Source organism: Tympanuchus pallidicinctus, unplaced genomic scaffold (genome assembly GCF_026119805.1).
Source record: "Tympanuchus pallidicinctus isolate F22 unplaced genomic scaffold, pur_lepc_1.0 scaffold13, whole genome shotgun sequence".
NCBI lineage: Eukaryota > Metazoa > Chordata > Aves > Galliformes > Phasianidae > Tympanuchus > Tympanuchus pallidicinctus.
This window is the reverse complement of record NW_026294648.1, coordinates 10759182-10780065: the sequence shown is the minus strand read 5'-3', so window position 1 is coordinate 10780065 and position 20884 is coordinate 10759182. Positions and strand designations below refer to the sequence as shown.

Sequence of the window (20884 nt, the reverse complement as noted above, 5' to 3'; positions counted from 1 at the left end):
GCCATTGGTGCAGAGCACCTGTGCTATGGGCTGGCTACAGGACGCTTCACCCTCAGGGATCCATCTCACCTGAGCACTCAACAACTGTGATGCTTTGGAATTGTGTGTTTTTTCTTCCCTGCAACTTAACTGCAGAACTCCCCTTCAGCTGCTTGAGGCACAGTGTGTGTGACTTCTGCCATTTGGTCACACAAAGGTTTTCACATACAGCTCGCGAGGTCAGAAAGGCAGCCACCCTGGGCCTCAGCTGAAAGGGGAGCTTGGGGGCACCTGGGGGCAATCTCCTTACACAATATTCCACAAGTTAAATGAAGTGGGATATGTCCCAGTCACCACTTCAGACTAAAAAAAAAAAATCAAACTCTAGAAATAACTACACTTTAAACATTTTTATTCACGCACTGTAATACTTAATATATGTGAGATGCTGCATCTAGATTCTATTTTACTGTGCAACACAGAGTTTGCCAAATATTTTCCAATTCAAAGAAACACTGTAATGTGCATTTAAAAAAAGGTGAAAACGCACTATGCAATATTCCAGATTTCTCACAAGTAGGTGACTCTTGTGCTCTCCTGTTTATTGGTAATAATCCAAACAATTAAATACCCATGAAATTCCTGGGCTAAGTACATGACAGAGATACTAAAACTGTCAGTTGTTATTATAAGAGTAACATACAATTCCCAAACTCTGCTGCATGTATTTACAGTATGTGAAGTTGCACTTGTTTGACTGTGGCATCTGGCTGTACTAAAAGGCTTTTATACTTACATTAACTACTTCAGGTTTCTCTGACTATTGCTTGAGAATGTTTATTTCCATTTTCACAGAAAAGGGTTATTGGTTCTCTGTGAAATTGTAGGAGGAATCAAAGTCCTCAGCTTTGTCGCTCTCCTGGACACTGGGACTCACTGAAGCACTCAATCACTGCAACAGGTTTTGCGAGCAGAGACCACAGTCACTGCATTAGAGACAAACACTTAATTCTATGATTGCTGTGAGCTGTTCTCTGCATTCTGCTAAAACCTTTAAGTTTGTTGTTAGAGATACAACATGTTCACACTGGACTTTAACGGTAATCCTAAAACTGCTAGGCCTCCTGAATATTTAAATAATTACTGTGAGGAATATAGTCTGTCAATATAGCTGTACCCTCTTGATTTTATTAGCAAAATGAACTCGCCTGTCTTTGGGATACCATCAATTAAAAAAAAAAAACAAAAAACTTATCAAGATAGCTTAATTAGGGACTTAAGATTTTACTAATAAATAATAAAGTGGAATAAAACACCATGCATTACATTTTGAGTAGAGATTGCTTGTAATATCATGTTTTTATGCTTCTTTTTATATTATGACATTTAATGTACATTATTAAAATAGGATCTACTGTGGTAACATGAACTTATCTGCTTTCTGAGTGTTTCTTTTACATCTCATAAAAGCATTTTGTTATCTTCCCAGCATACATTAACAGTGTTACAACACAATACACATTAGCCACGCTGTTCATATCCCATGAGAACTAAAACACACATGCATTTGAAAGGAAGAAATGCATGCTACAGGGCTCTCTGAAACAACTGTTCATTTTCTCTTTTTTTTTTCTTTTTTCTCCCCTTTTACTAAAATAACATTTAATGGAATTTCCTGCAAGGAAATTACAATTAATAAAGAACTAAATTACAAATCCACTAGATTTCAGTCACTGCAGCAACAAAACAGAATTTTCATGAACGCTCAAAAAAATCCAATAACGTAACCTCTGCTAAAGCTTGAAAAAGCCATGAAGGACAAGGCACTTAGATCAATATTAGTTTATTTTAACTGCGGTGCAGTATGAAGAGATGAGGCTGATCATCTGATGGATTTTATTACCTGTCGGAGAGATAAGGCCTGGTGATAAGAGGCCTGGAACTCCATGGGGCAGAAGACGTGCATTTTCCTGTATCGCAACTCCGAGTGAACGCTTCGGGGGTCTTCCTGGCCGTGAGCTGATGAAATAAGAAGATAAATGAAAATGCTTTTTATTTTTCAAATATTTCCTTACTATACATAATGTATGTATAAAATACACAAACTATCAAAAATATGTGAGATTATATTAGCAGTTCTTGCCCAGGAGGAAAAAAAAACCTCAGTCAATTAAGCATACATTGCTTAGATTGCTTAGATAGATACAATGCATAGATTTCAAATGAACTAACAGTACATTGTCAAATAGCACCTGTAGTTAACACAGTCGTGAGCTCTACGTCACATAAATGATGAGAAAACTTTCATTTTACTTCCAAAACAGCAGAAACAAAACAATCCAGATTCTAGTCCTAACGTATCACTACCTTGCTAATTAATACGTGTTTCTCAGTACTCCTGCCTGCAAAACAGAGCACAAGAGATTCATGTGCATGTTGGTAAAGTCTTGAAAATGCAACTAGATGCTTTACTCATCTCACAAATGGAGATTATTGGGTAATGCAGATTAATGATGCAATGACTGGGGGGACACCAGAGCCATTCAGATTAGGTCCACCAGAATTTATTAGCTCCGGTTCAATTGAATATAACCACCATTTACAGGCACTTCCACGGCAACTCAGCCAGCCTGGCTTCAGGGAGGCATACCCACATGCACCTCTACAATCCATGTACTAGCCAAGGGTTTCCCAGCTCATACAGGTCACTAACAGAGAGAGATATCAGCAGTAACTGCTCCCCAGTCTGAGCCATGCATGTGCACCAAGCAAGCTGAAAAGCCACACTGACTCAAATTTAAACACAATGCAATCTTTATGATATTAACCACCTTGTTCTGAATCATGGCAGCTAACAGACTATTTCTGAAGACTCAGCACTAATTTAATACTCAGCTTTTCCAAAGCTGATTACTTCACAGACTGACTTGTGGTTTTGACTACCACACATAGGTTACACCAAGTATGTCCAACCTGTAAAAACTCCATCTTCAACCACCTTATCAATTATGCCTGTGATTTTTTATCCAAAATGTTAAAGATCTGAATATTCATTTACAGTATCTATTTTTTAGCTATCGTGTTCACCTCTTAAGTACGCCTGCATGAAATTATGCTATACAGCTACCATAATACAGATTTACAGAGCAAAGACCATTTGAATCAACTTTCCCAAGACAAATAATAAAAATATGACCTCCTAGTGTTTGCCAAAGTACTCCTGCTTCCCTTAGATCAAAACAATTTTTACTTTGCTGAATAATAGAGCTCTTGACAAAATATAGTGAAGCACTGCATGAAGTAACTAAGCTGCAACAATGTATGAGGTTTGAATAGAGAGCATTTCCAAAATGACTTCAAGTCCGCAAAGACATTTCAGTTAAACCTCACTCCATCAACTTATAGTGCCAAAGCTCTCCATCAATGTAAGACAAACTCTGTGTTTAGATGAAGACGACTTCCAACAACACTGCACAGAGGTACCATTAACGTGTTCATTTTTCACACACTGTGCTAGTGCTATTTTGTTTTACTGTACATCAAGGTAGCACAAAATCATTTTTTCAGTTTATTATTTTCTCTCTAAATAACTATCCTGTCCTTTTTTTAGCTTCAGGTTTGCCCATTTTGTGTTTCATCTTATTTAGCGCATTTTCCATTTTACTTTGTTATGCTTTATCCTACTATGATGGCTTTAAAGTACGGCTTACTATGAAAGCCCAGATTCATGAGGCTTTAATAAGGTAAATCTAAAATAACAGCATGCAAATTTCACAGGAAGTTAGATGCACAAATGGATTATCTATTAAAAACACCTGCTGAATGGCCATCTACCATACGCTATTAGGCTTGTACGTGGAGATGTGAAATAAAAGTGAGTTGTTACAATTTCAATTTACACAAGTCTGTACACATACATGAATCTCTCGGTGCTTAATTGGCACTTAATGCATTTGCAAAAAAATCACAAAAATAAAACACCAAAAATGAGCAGCTTTCTCCAACAGTTCAACCAACTAAACCACAAAGCGTTCCCTTCTCAAGCTCAAATACTACAACATATTTGCAACACTCTGTATGCTCATATAAGCTGTAACAAAAATCTTTAAAAAAATAAACAAAAACACACACACACACACAAAAAAGAACATTTCTAAAAGAATTTATGAAGAAACATTTATGATTCATTATTTTTGATGTACCATAACCATGGTTTCTTCCTGGGAGGACAGCTCAAAGAAAGCGCCTATTTGAATACAAGCATTTATAGTTTTCAGCTGAAAGAAAATTCTGGCATTTTTGTTTGAACACGAAGCAGAAATCTCAGAGACGGGATAAAAATGTCTGAAGGAAATCTTACTTTTCAACGCAAGATTTACACAAAGGAAACAAAAGCTTAGTGCATTAAAACACACGATGCGCTTCGCTTTATCTCCAACCGCGCTGCTGCTGGCGCTGGGCTGGCGCTGCCAAGCAAGGAAACTCACTTGTCCGTCTGCACATTTCCACTGCCCACACAGTGCAACTTATCACCTTAGGAAGCCTGGAATTTCGATTTACACGTTCTATTTAAAACATATCTGACCCTCACAATTTATTGAAAATGTCTAAGAAATGCCTTCAGAAAGGAAACGGGACTATAATACATACGTAATATATAAAATTTATTATTTTATAACTACTAACTTTGAAATGTTAGCAGCACTAGCATAAACATATGAAACTTATTTAATATTATTTCCCCATATCTTTTGACACCTAGCTCTTCTATTGCCGCTTCTTTTCCACTTTTTCCTTCATGTCATTAAGAGAATTTAAATACTTGAAAGCTTGTTTCTTCCTCACTGATAACAAAAGGAAGCAAGAAGCTGAATGATCAGCTCTGAACAACTTCTAACATTCCTTTACATTTTGTATTTGCCATTAATTTGCCCTTAAGAATGGAAAGTGACTCAATCCTCAGTAAGATGTTACTTCAATCAGAAGCTGTTGGCTTACAGATACATCTTTAAATTATTTTAATGTTAAAGTAGTTTTATGGCTACAGTCAAGACCACAGAGTTTAAAGGAGAAGTACAATACAATCTCCATTAATACGTATTTGGTAATCATATTCTTTTTACTACATGAGTGCGAATAAAATGGCCAGCTCTAATAAAGTTCTACTATTATCCCTAAAAAAAAAAAGACAAATATAAAAAATAAATAAAAAAAAAAAACCCTCTGAGTCATCAATTACTTGCCAAGAGAGATGGCTGGAGGCTTGGGGTTTTACCTGTGCCTAGGCTCCCATTATCCTGCTCAGCCAAAAAGGCAGTAAACGTGAAAGAGAACAATGACCTGTCAGGATAATATGATCTGAATATTGTTTGTTTCTGTATTCTGTTTGGAATGAAATTCATCAGAGAATAAAATACACTTTATGAGTACATCTGACTGTTGAAAATTATACAGAGAATGTTTAGAAACCACTCACAGAGTGAGGTTCTTTTTCCCTTCATTTTCCATTCCTGTTGAAATGTAACTTTATTATTTATCCTCTGAACATCCCAAGGATTTTTAATTTGAAAGTTTCTATCAACTCCAACTTTTAAAATTCTATTTTACAACCATTACAGATAAGCATATTTTGGAAAACCCACAAATTCATCAACACTTGTAAAATATAAATAATCAGTGGAAACATACAGCACGTTACTGTTGATGTACGATAGTGCTCTACTTTCATGCTTCAAATATAAGAGATTTACTGGAATCAGAAGTGAATTTGCATATTCATCAAGACAAATAAACACGTGGTGATTTAACTAGGAAACTGTTCTTTGGATGACAATTTAATCAGCACAGGTTGAAAGGTCCATCACTGCAGCATCCTGTTTCTGCTAAAATATTGATTGCGTTACTGATTTCAGTAATGCTTTATTTTACAGGGCACAAATAACCATGTAATTACTCTTTAATTGAATGGTAATTGCTTGCTGGCAATTATTTGTTAAGTTTTGGAGTTTAATTACCAGGTTATTTGTGTTTTGTGAAATAAAATGTTATGTATTAGTAGTCTTAAATATTTTCAGTATGAACGGTCTGTCACAACTAGAAAAGTAAGTTACGATGGTTTGAGTTTGACAAATAACACTCCAACACTACTGCTATTATTAAAAGAATCAGATGAATCTTTGAATGCTTTCCCTTTACAAAATTAACATTAGAGGTAACATTTGTAAGATAAATGGACAAATACTGTACCACAGAAGCATGATTTCCTCTGGGGTCTAGTCCAGCATTTAGCATAATTTATCCTGATGTTTTGCTTTTCATTCTCTGGGCCTCTTTAGAGGAACTGAAATAGTATCCTAACCTCTTGAGAGCAAAGAATAAACCAAGTAGAAATATATTTCAACAGTACTTCATATTTCTGCAACTGAAGTGGATTACCACCAGCACATTATCTTAGCAGCCTATAAACTTTGTAGAGTTGGCAGTTAGCTAGATAACAAGGGAAAGCATTATGTCTCACAGTGTCAATGAGATATGACACATTCTGTGATATATTTATTCCAAGTTGTGATAGATGAGGTACCCAATACTTTGATCGTTAAAATCTGAATTTTACCGTTACACTTTCATTTTTGTCATCAACTATTTATGAATTGGCAGTACGCAGTTTAGCAAGGACTGCCGATTTTGTTTTTTCAAAAGATACCCAGTTAATAAATTAATTATTGATTCCATGAAGCTTGAAATATGTGGCATAAAAATATGCTAGACTTGTGATTTAGAAAACTCTCATACATATCGCGTTTCTTCAACAGCAATGTATTTTATTAGGCTTAGAGGAGAAATACAGAAGTAGTGTATCACACGTTGTGTAAATTACTCTGATAACAGCAGCAGTAACTGGTGCAAGTGCTTACAAATGAAAAACCACCTTAGTTGCTTTTCTGAAATTCAAACAGGAACCAGAAATTACAACTTCGCTTTCCTCAAAGATCGTGAAATACAGGCTAGTGATTGTGAAAGGTACTCTTTGAAGTCTTTATCAATAAACATAACATTCCTGATAACTTCAGTTAAAGTCATTTCCTTTTATTACCATAAGATTTTTAGTTGCAGCATGGATTAAAAATAATCTCCTTGCTTTGGTGTTTATTACAACATTTCAAAGATGCCAATGGTAGTTAAACTCTACTTGACCTCTCAGTGTTTGAGAAGAGAAGCAAACTCTGACCTCGCAGCAACCTGATTCTGTCTCCTCTCAGTGCTGGCAAACTGATCACTTGTCTAACCATTGCAGGACATTGGATCGCCAGCCACATCAAAGGCAACAAGAGCCAATTCAGCAGGAGGAAAAAAGTCACCCATGCAAAATGGGCAATTAACATTAATCATACATGAAGTTGTTTGAGCCGATAACTAGAACCTGGCCCCTATGGCAACTCTCATAAAATAGTGCCCACGCTGGCACGAGGAGCCACGGCTCATCTTCCACAGGGCTAAGCGTGCTCTCTCCTCCCCACATCCAACAGAAGGAAATTGCAGAGGAAAGCTCTGACCTCCAAAGTCTTCCCACTCGATTCTCCAGGCTTTTTCGGTGAGGAAAGTCCTGAATATCAGCCTCGGTAAAAACGTCAGTGGAACTATATTCCTAAAGCTACATACATGAATCTGAACCGCTGTTCTGTCATTATGAATTGGTGTTACTGTTACAACAAAAAGGATTGCTTAACACTACGGAATTCTTCAGAGGTGGGATTAAAGTGAATACTGCATTTTTATCAGTTTTACCATTAAAAATGTGAAGTAGCACAGTACCCCCATGTCCTTCCTAAAAATCACAGGTTAGAGAAAGTCCTACACAAGATCTGAATAATATCGCATATAATTCCCCTGTCAAGGAGTGCATCAGTTAGCTCGGAAACATCCCTGCTGACATCTGCTGTATGCGCAGCTATGTCAGCAAGCATTTGCATCAGCAGAGCCCCATCAGTGCGGCCACACAGCACAGTTCCCCTCTCACAGCTTCCAGGAAGCCCAGATCCCAGCCCACAGAGGCCCAATGACTCCAACCTGCGTCCAACTCCTAACTTCAGGCAGAGAAAAGGAGCAGCCTGACGGCAGAACTGCATCACAGCAAGAACTCTGGACCTGGATAAATCTTTCTGCCAGCAGCATTTCACACCTGTGACCTCTCCTTTGTTCAGCACCCACCAGCATAGACAGTAGTGATGCAGAGGAGCTGGAAATGTCTATCACCAAGTCTCTCTGAAGGTCCAAACACAGTTCCTCTCCTGAGGGATTGACGACCTCTCAGCCACAGAGCAATTCACCATCTGTCTAATAAAGCTCTTCCTTCACTTTGGTACCAGCTCTGTTCCCATCCTTCAACAAACCAAAGCACCAACCATCCAGCTGGATACCATTATTTTGCTGAATACATCAGGTCAGCAGTTACCCCAGGGCTCTATAGCAGCGTACAAAATGCTATCAAACTCTTCAGAATATGAGGCAACAGCAAAATGCCAGAGAAGCAGCCCCAGACTTTGGGGTGTTGGCTTGCTGGGTTCACTCCAAGATGCGTAAAGCCAGAATCAGCCTCAGGAGGTCACCTGCTCTCTCTACCTCTGCCCCAAGGCAGAATCACGAGCAATTAAATCATTCCTGACAAATACTAGTCCAGCCTGCCTCTGAAAACCCTCAGTGCTGGAGACTTCATGACATCCCCAGGCAACCCACAGCAGTGCCCAGGCCAGCCTTCCTGTCAGGACAGGTTTGTGGGGGACAGGGGGGTGACATCTAACCTAGTTTTCCTTGATTTAATTCATGCAAGGTACTTCTTGTCATCTACTCAACAGATATGGAAAAATCCCTAACATTTTCCTGGTTAACAGACACATTTCAGATTTCTGAGGACTTGTCATGTTTTGCCATTGTGAGGTTTTCACACATAAAGATAGATTTGTGCTCACCAGAGGATCTTCTCCACAGCAGAGAAACCCCTTATTGCAACATGCTCTAAAATATGCCTGTCTATTTATTTCATGCAAAGTTCTACCCAGTCCCTCCTGGGAGATCTGCCTTCCTTGGCAAGTCCAAGAAATCCACCTACCTGTGGAGGGGAGATGCAGAGCGCTCTGCTTTATCCTCCCTTTTTAGCCCACAGCAAGTTCTTGGTTTCCACATTTTCCACAACGGAGTTCAAACATATCTCCAATTATTAATACTCGTGTTGACATTTTCTTGATAAAGATTCATTAAATTTTTTCTTTGTCAAAGAGAGAAACGTGATGGAACAGACAATTCAAGAGTTGACTATTCACCTGACAGAAAGTATAACTGTGAAGCTATTTTATACTTCATTTACTTGACCTAGTTTTTCTAACCCCAAATAGTCACATAATACCCTGAAATCATGAAAATACATAGAATTCTAATGTTTCCTACGTTTCATTTTACATCTTTTATTAAATCTTGATTTTCTAAAACCATGCTTCCTGAAGATATAAGAAGTGCCTCAACATTCTTACTATGTTTTCCTGTCAAGTAACGCCTGTCAAATCACCAAATATTAGAATTCTGTTGATTCACACCGTACACAAGATAGAAGATCTAAGTTACACACTGTACCATTTCAATTTAAGGGTACGTCAGTAATGAAATTGAAAGCATTACTATAGCTTGTGTATATATATATCCCAATAATTTAATATAAATTAATCAAATTAGTACATGTATCAGTCAAGATGAGTGGCATGGATAAACTACAGTTCATTTTGCAACTTGAGATCATACCAGTGTGGCAAAGTTCCTGCTGCTGCTTCTTTGTTGCTGTCACATTCTCTAGCTGGACTAAAGCTAGCAGGAGTGTGCCTGCCTGTGCTGGAATCATGCCATACAACACATCACCAGAACCACAAATTTAACTTACAGATGTGTTTCAGAACAATACTCACCCAAGACTTCCACCTAACTCAATGTGAATGTACCAGATACCTGAGAGATACTGCCAAGTACGTAATGAACTCCGCAAGCTTCAGCTCAGCTACTCGGATAGTACTGCTGTTTTTTGAATCCAGTGAAAGCTGCGAAGCACTGCAGATCATGGGTATTCTGGTATGCAATTTTCATTCTGTAAAAGGAAGCCCACTTAAAAGAATATTTAGGATTTTTTCACCTGCAACTTGGAAGCTTAGGACTGATGTAAACAGATGTGAAGGCAGGCACTGAGAGCAGTATAGGAGCACATACAGCTCCATTCCAACCAGGCAACAGTTTATGTTGGTAACGACAAAGATAAAGCGAAGCCCTTAATGGATAACCTCCAAAAGCCACAGGAAATGCTAGCAATCCTCTTTCTAACCCTCAAATCCAGTACACAGAAATGACCACATAGGTCTCTGCTACCAGCCTCTATTCACTGTGTATTTGTTCAGAGCCTGATGGGCTTCCTTCCCCAACTGACAGCTCAATTTCTGGGCTGTCAGCAAGCTCTGCCCTGGGCAGAGGACATCGCTCAGCCCAGCTATCACTCCTGGAAGACACAGATCCCAAAATCAGGACCATGGGACTGAACTGTGGACTGTCGCTTGGGAACAGCAACGTGTGAAGACAGTGTGGTGACAACAAATAGTCTCAATCTCACCTACAGAAAATAAAGAAAATACCTGAATGAGAATCTGCATAAAAATACTAGAATTTACCTCAAAGGGAAAAAAAAAAAAAAGTACAGAAAAGTGAACGAGGAAAGGCAAGAGGAAATTCACTTTCCTTATCGCAGCTTTACATCACATATTCTGCAGTGTACAATCCAACCTAGTGCCACTACACTGAGCTATAAATCTGCTTTCATTTCATTTAATTTAGCACCAATTTTTTCAAGCACTCTTTTACAGTTTCCACACACATACTTCTAAAACATTTGCATGAATATTCTCAAAACAAGGAATCACCATCTATTACACATCCTCATGATTTTTCATGTATGTCTGAAGTATATTACATCTTAACAAGTTTTATTTTTGACCTGTATCTGAATTCAATGTCAATTTAGGAGAACATTACTGTAAAGAAAGGTTTTTGAAATATTGCTGTTTTCCACTGAGCTGCTTCTCCATACGATTCAATTCAATAAAACTTGTAAAAAATGTGTCTGTTTAAGCCTATTATCTAAAGACAAAAACCTAACAGCAAGCACTTGACATATTTACAGCACTCTGTAACAAACAACCCACAGGAGATGATAGCTAATGCTGTCATAGTGCTATATTATAGCACGGCGGCACGACGTTTTCATAGTAACCCAGCTTCAGTGCAATGGGAAACTACTCTTGCTTTAACTGATTTTGATCTCTGCATTACGAAGTTCAGTGCATTCAGAATTTTGCAAGGACTCTCCAAAATTTAGGGTTAGAGAACAGAAATTTATCTTTCAAAGAATAACAAATGAAAGAAGACAGAAGCAGTCCTCCACAGTACCCTTTGCACCTACATCCATGCTGAAAAGGTTTGTTCACAGCAATCGAAATGAGCCTCTGTGATGCATCCAGAAGGAATCACCTGCCTGTTAACCTTCACAACATGGAAATTACTTCTTCAGTTAGGTGGTGGTCACGAATAGTGTGGAATTGAACAGGCAGTGTAAGTTAACAGTGTAGACTGTTTCACCTTTATTCTTCCAGATTTCCGGACTTCAGTTAACTTGCCAACTATTGAGATAGTTAATGTAAATATTTCTAATGCAAAATCACAGAACTATTTTCAAACAACAAAGTGCAACTCTTTAGGACCATGAAAGTACAGAAAAGGCAGAAAAAGTTATTTCAAAATTCATATTAGATTTATTCTTTAGTACCCTAAGATGCTGCTACAGATGGCCCTGTGCACTGACACCCCGCCTGCCAGCAAGGCACTGCACATGAGGCACGCACTGACCAGGTGGCCCAGAGATGAGGAAATGCCTCTCCAACGGCAGACACATCTAGCAAGGTCCCACAGAGAAAATACCAGGCAAACACATGTACCTGAAACATCTGCACAATAGGGCTTGCTACTTCACGAATTCCTGTCAGCACACAGCCACCTCACCTCACGTTCCTCCATGCACCCAGAAAAGCCATTTTGGTAGTAGCCCTGTGGCAAGGAGGACCAGCACCGGGTAACCCCCACCCCAGGGCTTCCAGCCAACCCTTCACCACATCTCTGGCTTTACTTTCAGAGACTCCTTGCTTCAGCACTACAAAAATCCTGATCCTTCTGAAGCACAAAACCCAGATCCGGGCTTGAGCTTCCAGGACTAACCCCAGCACTGCTTTGGAGGGCCATCTGGTTTTCAGTTTAAGCCTTTTCAGTCATTGGATATTTTCTCACCTTTTCCCCCACTTTGAAGAACGTGCTCCAAAGAAATTCTCTCCTCACGCTGAACAAATCATGTCTTAACATTTTCAGTAGTAAATTCAAAGGTCATGTTTCATCAGGATTCATTCCATATGAAGCTCTTTTCAAAATGAGCCTTATTTACAAAGCAGGTTTAGATAGCAGAAGAAGGTGCCTGTGAAAATGGATAAATCTCACAGCTCGTTGGCTGTGGATCTGCGTGCTATCACTTAGGTGTGCAGAAATGTGCCTGCTTGTATTGGCGATGTTCAGACGTGCCATTGCCAACAAAAACAACTCAAAAGAAAAGTACTACATTCATCCTTTAAAAATTTAAAGCAACAATTAGTTTTTAAAAATCTGTAATTATTTTTTTCTGGAAGTTTACTGTATTTTGCACACTGTATTGTGCACTCCTGCTAACTCAGACCTGAGCGAAACCCCACCTAGCAGCAGATGGCTGGGCTGGCTGCTGCAGACCCATGCAAAACCGGGCCAGCCCTGGGCTTGATGTCAGAAAAGAGTGCGTTCAGAGAGAACTGGTCACCAAACCAGGGACTCACAGCCACCAATTCTGACCTGCCCTCTGCAAGCAGCACGCTGTGTTCCCTCCCAGTGTCACAGTACCGCTCTCTTTCCCTTCCTGGCAACACTCTCTCTGTTCCAACAGGAGTTTTTACCCTTTCTCCCAGGTGGTCTATCAAAAGCATATCTAAACCAAAGTGCCTTGCCACTGACAGAGAAATGCAACATTAATTTGTAAATAAACCTTCTGGCATCAGCTTCACTCTTTTTTAAGTCATGAGAAACACTGCAAGAAACCAACAGAAAAAGCCAAAGTAAGCCCGTGGCACTAAGAAACCACGAGTTATTCACAGGTTCAGGGATTTCCTGCAATAAAATATTTCCTACATTAGATACAATGGTTTATCAGAGCAGTCATACCTGCTGCCGGGTTTTTAAAAACATCTCCCTTCAGACTGCACAGTTTGTCTCTGCCCAAAACCATGCGCTGTGCTGATGTACTGGCACCCACTTCCTCACCCTTCTGCATGAACAATCAACATTTTACTTGGCTTCCACAAGACAGAAAATACAAAACGTGTGTTGGTTTGTATGTCAACAAACCATATAAGTACAGTCCCGTCCTCACCAGGGGCAAATACAGCCTTGCTACTGACTTCAACAGAATCGCCCAGAATACATCATCTGCTCAACTCACTGCTCTTTAGTGAAAACGTGTATTTTTTTAAAGCTGTTGAAAAAGACTAAAAGATTTCAAGCAAAAGAGTGTTTGTAACCAGATTTCCTGGGGATAAATGAAAGACATACGTTTCCATGACTGCCAGCCTACTAAATTTTGCAAGCATAAATATTTACCTAGGACTAGGGGTAGGGAAACCACCATCTAGACTCTTCCAAGTTTAAATACTGCAACACAGAGGTCATTATTTATAAATAGAAATAGGGAGCACATCTTTTCCGTGTGTATTTCTATCATGCTTTTCATCCACTCCATATGCCTTCTATTATTAACATTCTTAGGCCAGAAAAGAATTTGTGTCACTTGCTCACACTGTATGCATTCATTTTCTTTAGGCTTTCTTGTGGTTATTGATTTCCTGCTTTGTTGAAGTGGCTTTGTTTCTTTCTCAGCATGCTATCCATTTTAAAACAACAGTTGTTGAACAAATAAAAAAATATTCTAAAATTAAATTACTTCTATCTTCATTTGTTTTTATCTAAGTTAAATGCAAGAGATACACTTCCCCTAATAAAAAGGAAATACTCAATGTCTCCCAGTAAGCAGAGCAAATCAAGTAAAATTTTCCTTTCCTAACAAGACTTTTTTTTTTCTTTTTATTGGAAACATGAAAGAAAAAGTATAGCAAAAATAAAGCCTCTTTTGTATTCATTAGTTGTAATCACTGCTGTGGCCAGTGTTTTAACATCAACAAAAGAAGATTTTCTGGTTCAGGGCCAAATTCAGTTAAGCCCTATCTTGCTACACTTGAAATCATTAAAAGAATCTTTTTATTTTTTTTTAAAACAGTGCAAATGGAGATCATGCTTTAACATGGAATCATTTACCCTGCTGAGCAAAATAAGTTTATCCTCTTCCACAGGACCAGTCCGAAACATACACAGATTTCACACAGCAAAGATGCAGATGAACATAACTATCATCTCATCAACTACAAAACCAAGAAAAACAGCATTTTTTTGCACAAGGTGCCAGTCCCGACATGCTAAATGTTGTTTTGACGCTGTATGTTTGACAAGTGCCAGTTCCAGGGTTCCAAGGCTTGTCTTCCCTCCCTCTTTCAACATGCTTATTAACTGAAATCTGGTGAACTGTAGCAAACTTCCAACATGCTTATTAACTGAAATCTGGTGAACTGTAGCAAAATCAAGTAGGAATTATGGAGACGTTGTATTAAGATGGAACTCTTGTCAAATTTTCTGCTAAAAGCGTACAATGAAGTGCTGATTATTTGGAGCCCAAAAGCTCCCCTACATTTTCCTTCTCTGTGTTCTGCAGCAGATCTTCCTTCGGTAACGTGATAAATTTCCTGCTCTCGCATCTTCCTTATCATCATGCCTTAAAGAAAATGCTTGCATACTACTGCTCCATGCATGAGAGTTATTTCCAAAAGCAATGGGCTTTATCTACTTCATCCAGTTATTAGAGAAAAAAATGACAATACACCTTTCACACTGAATATACTGCACGTTCAGAAAGCAGCACTTTTCTAAAGGACTCGTGGAATATTTCACCAAACAGCAGAGAGGACTCTTCAGAAATGTGTTTAAATTAGGTGGGACTGCATCTTACAAACCAAACTAGCATAAGAACCACTGGTACCAAGACAGCTGAAGATCCAGATGCACTCTTTCCACTGGGACTGCATAGACATGTATTTCAAATATGCTCATATAAAGCAAGACACTGAATACTGCTGCCAAGAGCCCAGGAACACTGCAGATCTCACATGTGCATGCAAGAAATATTCAAGCTATCAGCTATCCGTGCAGCTTTAACAAAGGTGACAATTAGAGCACATACCAACTCTGCAAAGTCAGCTCACGGTAGCGCACCAAAACGTACTGAGTGCCTGTTCCCTGTGAATAACACATCATAAATCATAAAACAACTGTATGTTACTGTATGCAACTTATAACTGGACATAACCCTACGCCAGGGTGCTGGGAAGGCTGGATGGCCAAAGGGACAACTCCGTACTCCTAAGGGCAGGTAATTCCCTAAGGATTCTTCACAGATTCTTTGGACTCAGATTTTACAGAGAGGCTACTTGCAGAAGAATAACAAACCTGACTTCATAAACCTGGCTATCTTTATCCATCTCTTGAAATAGCGTGACTCTAAATTTGTGTTTCACATAGCTGCTGATACTACTTTGTTTTCTTTTTATCTTTTGGGGCAAAGATAGCTATTATCTTCTGAAATTTATTAATTAGAAAAAAACTCTTAAAACAAATTTTGAGAGAAGAAATGTAAATCTAAAGTGATAGAAATTGGTAGCAGGGAAACATGTGATTTAAATTATGTGTTAGCAGTCCAGATGATCACTGCTGGGGAATTAAGCAGTTTATTATCAAATTTGACCATTTATTGTGTGATATTTGGTAATTCTCCTGAATTATTTCTGAGCAGGTACTTTATAGCACTATGGCCTCGGTTTCAAACAATGCAGCTGGTTCCTTTTCAAATGGCAGAAACGTCTTATGTAATTTTTCTACCACTTAAAAAAATACCTCTGTGTTTTCTGGAATAAAGCTAAGTTGGAAATTCTGTCAGGCATTTAGGCCAAGGTGATTACACCAATTTAAGAAAGTCAACAATTACAAAGAACTCATGTTTAATTAGCAAAAGGGAAGCACCTGTATTTTTAAAGGAAGAGACTCCAGGATTAGAGTGTACAAATTTAAGCTGTAACAAAAGGTAAAAATGAGCGCATTATTTATCCATGGGGAAAATCAGCCACTGGATGCGATCAGTTCATGGAAAAAAGCAACAAATAGTTCTTGCTTCACATGGCATCTCCATGCATTTGTACAGATGCGTATCAGTAATTATGTTTATAACTCCTTTGTCTGTCCAGCAGCCAAAAAAAAGAGCACCTCTGATGGTTAGACCTGTAATACTCTCACTTTTATGCTTCAAATTTTACACTTCATAAAACATTCAGGACTGAAAATGTGACTTTTTATCTTCTGTAAATCCCATTCTTTAAACCACCATCTGGCTGAGGCATTAAAATAGGCCAAATTACTCTCGCAGTTTTCTTAAGACCTTTCTTTTGCTGTTAATTGCACATTTATAATTATATTCTTGCAAAAAGATTTTGAAAGATTATTCTTGGTAACAGACCTAAGGTGAAAACTCGCTGCTTTAATGCGTAAATTATAATGTGTGCAGTTGTGAAGAGTGGTTTTGTGAAATGCTCAGGTAAGCGCAAGAATCTAAAAGAGCTGTCAAAGAGTTTGCACTCTTAAGGGGCCAATGTTCATTTTAAAGCAACTCATAATAAGCTGTGCCTGAAGGCTAAATGAGTAGTTTAAGTTAAACACAACCACTAACTTTGTAGAAGACGGATAAAGGAAACAATTGTTCGTCAAACAAAGTTAGAGAAATGTAAAAAGCAGCCTCACTTTGATGCCTGCTTAAAATCATTAATTATCCTGTAAGTTAATGTAAATCAAGGATTAAACAGAAACTGTTACCATTTGACCCTTATAAACTAAACTTCTGTGTGGCTCATCTATTTGAAGTCAAATCTATCCATACATCTAAACAGGAAACTGAATGAAAACATTTATTCTTTCCATTTCCTATATCCTGCTAACTTCTTCAAAAACTATTTCCTTTTTAAATTTAGACTGCATTCTTGTTGATCATTTTTTCCTCTGCAGAGTTTTGTAAATGTAACATCAGTTTCCTTACAGAGTGCAAAAAGCGGGTGCTCCTTGGGCTCTGCTCTTGACCCATCTGTACACGTTTCTCAAGTCCATTCCCCTGCAGAACGGTCCAGGACCACAGGGGGGATCCAAGCTGATATTTGGCCTCTTTGAGAGTGTGCAGGTATCCGAAGAACGATCAGTTGGACTTCAGGACCACTGCAGGTGGCAAACTCGAAGGATTCACAGTTACCATTTCTAACTGCACATCCGAGTCATTTCCATCCTGACAGACTTTATTCCTTTGTCTGTAATGACACTGAGCTCTAGAAAATACTTTGAACTCTACAAGAGAAATCACTGTGTATCACATTACTATCATTACTACTACGCATTCACTGCAAGAATAAATTGAACACACAGCTATGTTGCTTATAGCTGAAATTTGAGGTCTGTTGACAGTTTTAAAGGTGGTAAGTACAGAACATACTACGGGCCTATGTTATGCTGGCTGGTTTATACAAAACACTTCTTTCAGTGATCTCATCTATTTGCTTGTGTTGGTGCACAAAAATCTCATCCTAATGAACTGACTTCTAAGATACAACTTTGTTTTCAAACACTACAGTATCAGAAGATTCCCATTTTATACCCAGACAGTTCAAAATCAGTAAGTTTAAATGGTTGGGGTTTTTTTTTGTTTTTTAAATACAAGCATTAGTCAAAGCAATGTCATTTACAGGTGAGTTCTTCTTCCTAATTTAAAAGATCATTTTTACTGAAAAAAATAGTTTTCAAGAAGTTCAGACAAAGCAGCATGAAAACCTGCTCTGTGTTAGCATCCAGCCTAGGACGCTAGGTAGGCACTAGGAAATTACCTGGAGAAATAACTTCTGCTTCTGCTAAATGTAAAGAGAGCAACCTCAGGCTGATGACATCACACAGCTGCACTGCCATCAAGCAGAATAAAATGCTTCCATAAAGAAAGACTTGCAGAATTAATTGGTACAGGGGGACAAAAGAAGATGCTTTCTGCGTAGACAGTATTATTTAAAAAAAAAAAAATCATCTAGTAAGAGCATTTTGCTTCAATGAACAATTAATATTGTGGTGAGCTTTAGTGGAGTCAAATGGAGTGAACGACAACACAGAGAGGAGCTACACTGAAGAGTATATACTGAAGCAATAAACTGATCTGGCTCTAACCTGATCTAATACCATCACAAACAATCCCCATGGAAAGAAGAGAACTTTGAGCAAAATCTCATAGAAGAAATGGCACTCACAGGAAAATGGAACTACTGCAGGTACCTTCAGAGGGACACGAATGAACAAAAATCATAAAAAATATATATATTTTTTTTAATAGAAAAAGCAAAATTAATGAAAACACAGCTCTCTAAAAGAGAGGCAACATCTGTAATGTTAATGTGCTGAGGGACATCCAGGTATTGTAAGCGATTGCAAATTAGGCAGATGTGACACAAGAAGGAGAATATCCAACTTTGTGCTGGGCTGCCTGCCTGGAAACATCATTTCAGAGACAGAAGAAATTGCCCTAACTCATCTACTGTTGTATGGTTACGTCTGGAACTGCATGCGTATTTCTAAGCAACCTCATTACAAAAAAAGATACTATGAAGCTAGAGGGAATTCAAAACACAGCAATCATAATGATGAAGAGATTCAAAATGGAAGATTTAGAATTACATTTCTGAGATGAAAAAATAACGTTCAAATTAAAAGAATGAACCTAACCAATTTTGGAAGGTATCAGCAAAAACAGTGCAACTTCTCTACTGCACAGATCCAGCATCACTGAAAAATTAACTTAACTTTTAAAATCAGAAATGCTCTGAAAGCAGAGAATGCCCCAAGTCCTCTGCAGGATGCTTCCAGGGCTGATTTGAGAAAGTGAAATGAAGGCATTAAGACTTTGCTGCCCCTATTACACGAACTTGAAAAACAGCCTTCCCAGAGATCTCAGCAAGCCTGATAAGGTATTTTAGTTTTAAAGTTTGCACAGGGATTTGTGCAGGACAGTATTTTGTAACATGTACAGCAAACTCGGTTCTCCTTCTTAGACCCTTTTGAGAACAGCAATGCTACAATACTTTCCAGTTTCTCTTTCAGTCCTGCTCCCTAGTGCTTCATAGCCTTGATTGCAAAGCCTTCCCCTAAGCAAATATTAACAGAATAAATTCCTTAGCTAACTAAAACGGTTATTTTCCAGTGATACTTAAAAGAGCGCAGTTATTCTAAAGCATTACTCCACCATGACTAACTGACACTAAAAGAAGTGTAAAATACACAATTTGATTCTTTTTCAAATATATCAGAAGCCATTTATTTTCAAATCACATAAAACGTGTCTGGGATGAAATTCTGCTGAGGTTGCACTATTATGTTCTCAAGGGAAAATGTACAAGAACATTTTTTTTAGTAATTCACTGCAAGCCCACTTTTTTTCATAAAATCTCAAAGTTTGGAGCTTGGTAAGCATGTCCCCATTGTGCTCATTTACTCATTGATTTTTTTGCCATTGGATGGACACATTCACTAGGAAAAACAAATATGAAAAATTACGAAGCCTTAAGAACTTTTCCTGATTTCATTTCTAAGCACATGCATTCGTAAAGTAAATAGAATGTACTTCATCTTCAATTCTGCATTACTGATCAACTCATTTTTAGCTTTGTAACAGTGACAATGGCCCTTTGACATGGTGCGAAGAGTGATTTTACATTAATCAAGTTGAAATTTAAAGCTTAATATATTTTCAATTAGCCAACAGACAGATTAGGATAACACTTCAAAATCACATCCCTTCCATTATAGACCAAACGCTGTTATCTCTTCATCCCTGCTAAAGCACAGCTCTCTGCAGTTTGACACAAATGTTGTAACTAACCTGTACAAGACAGACCCTATAAAATGCCAAAAGACTCAAAACTTATCTTTACAGGTCTGTGCACCCTTTAAGAACCCCCAAAAGATCCTTGTGTGAGATTCTTAATGGAATTAAAGTTAAGACCATCATAAACTATTCAAATAGACCTAATGCCAATATGTGCATATAAGTAAGCCAGCAGTGTGTCCAGGTGGCCAAGAAGGCGGATGGCATTCTGGTTTACATCAGAAACTGCAGCCAGCAGGAGGTGATCCCCCCTCTGTACTCAGCACTTCTGAGGCCGCACCTTGAGTGCTGTGTTCAGTTTTTTGTGTCCCTCACTACCAGAAAAACATCAATACCCCAGAGCACGTCCAGAGAACGGCAGGGAAGCTGTGAAGGGTCTGGAGCACAGGTCTGATGGGGAGTGGCTGAGGGAACTGGGATTGTTTGGTCTGGAGAAGAGGAGGCTCAGAGGAAACCTTACTGTTCTCTACAACAGCCTGAAAGGAGGTTGTGGTTGAGATGAGGGCCAGCCTCTTCTCCCATCTAATAGTGGTAGGATGAGAGGAGACAGCCTCAAATTGCACCAGAGGAGGTTTGGGTCGGATATTAGCAAAAACTTCTCCAAAGGAGAGGTCAGGTGCTGAAACAGGCTGCCCAGGGAAGTGGTTGAGTCACTTCTCTGGAAGGGCTCAAGAAATGCTTAGAAACTGTACTGAAAAG

At 38.5% G+C, this 20884-nt stretch overlaps 1 protein-coding gene across 5 annotated transcripts in view; it reads right to left on the bottom strand.

Moving 5' to 3' along the window:
• Positions 1-20884, bottom strand: part of DACH2 (dachshund family transcription factor 2) — a 264433-nt gene that overhangs the window by 131616 nt on the left and 111933 nt on the right. For all 5 annotated transcript variants that reach the window (XM_052672831.1, XM_052672830.1, XM_052672832.1 and 2 more), the window contains one exon: positions 1883-1998. In XM_052672831.1, coding sequence (XP_052528791.1) covers positions 1883-1998 — 116 coding nt within the window. The remainder of the gene's footprint in view (positions 1-1882; positions 1999-20884) is intronic.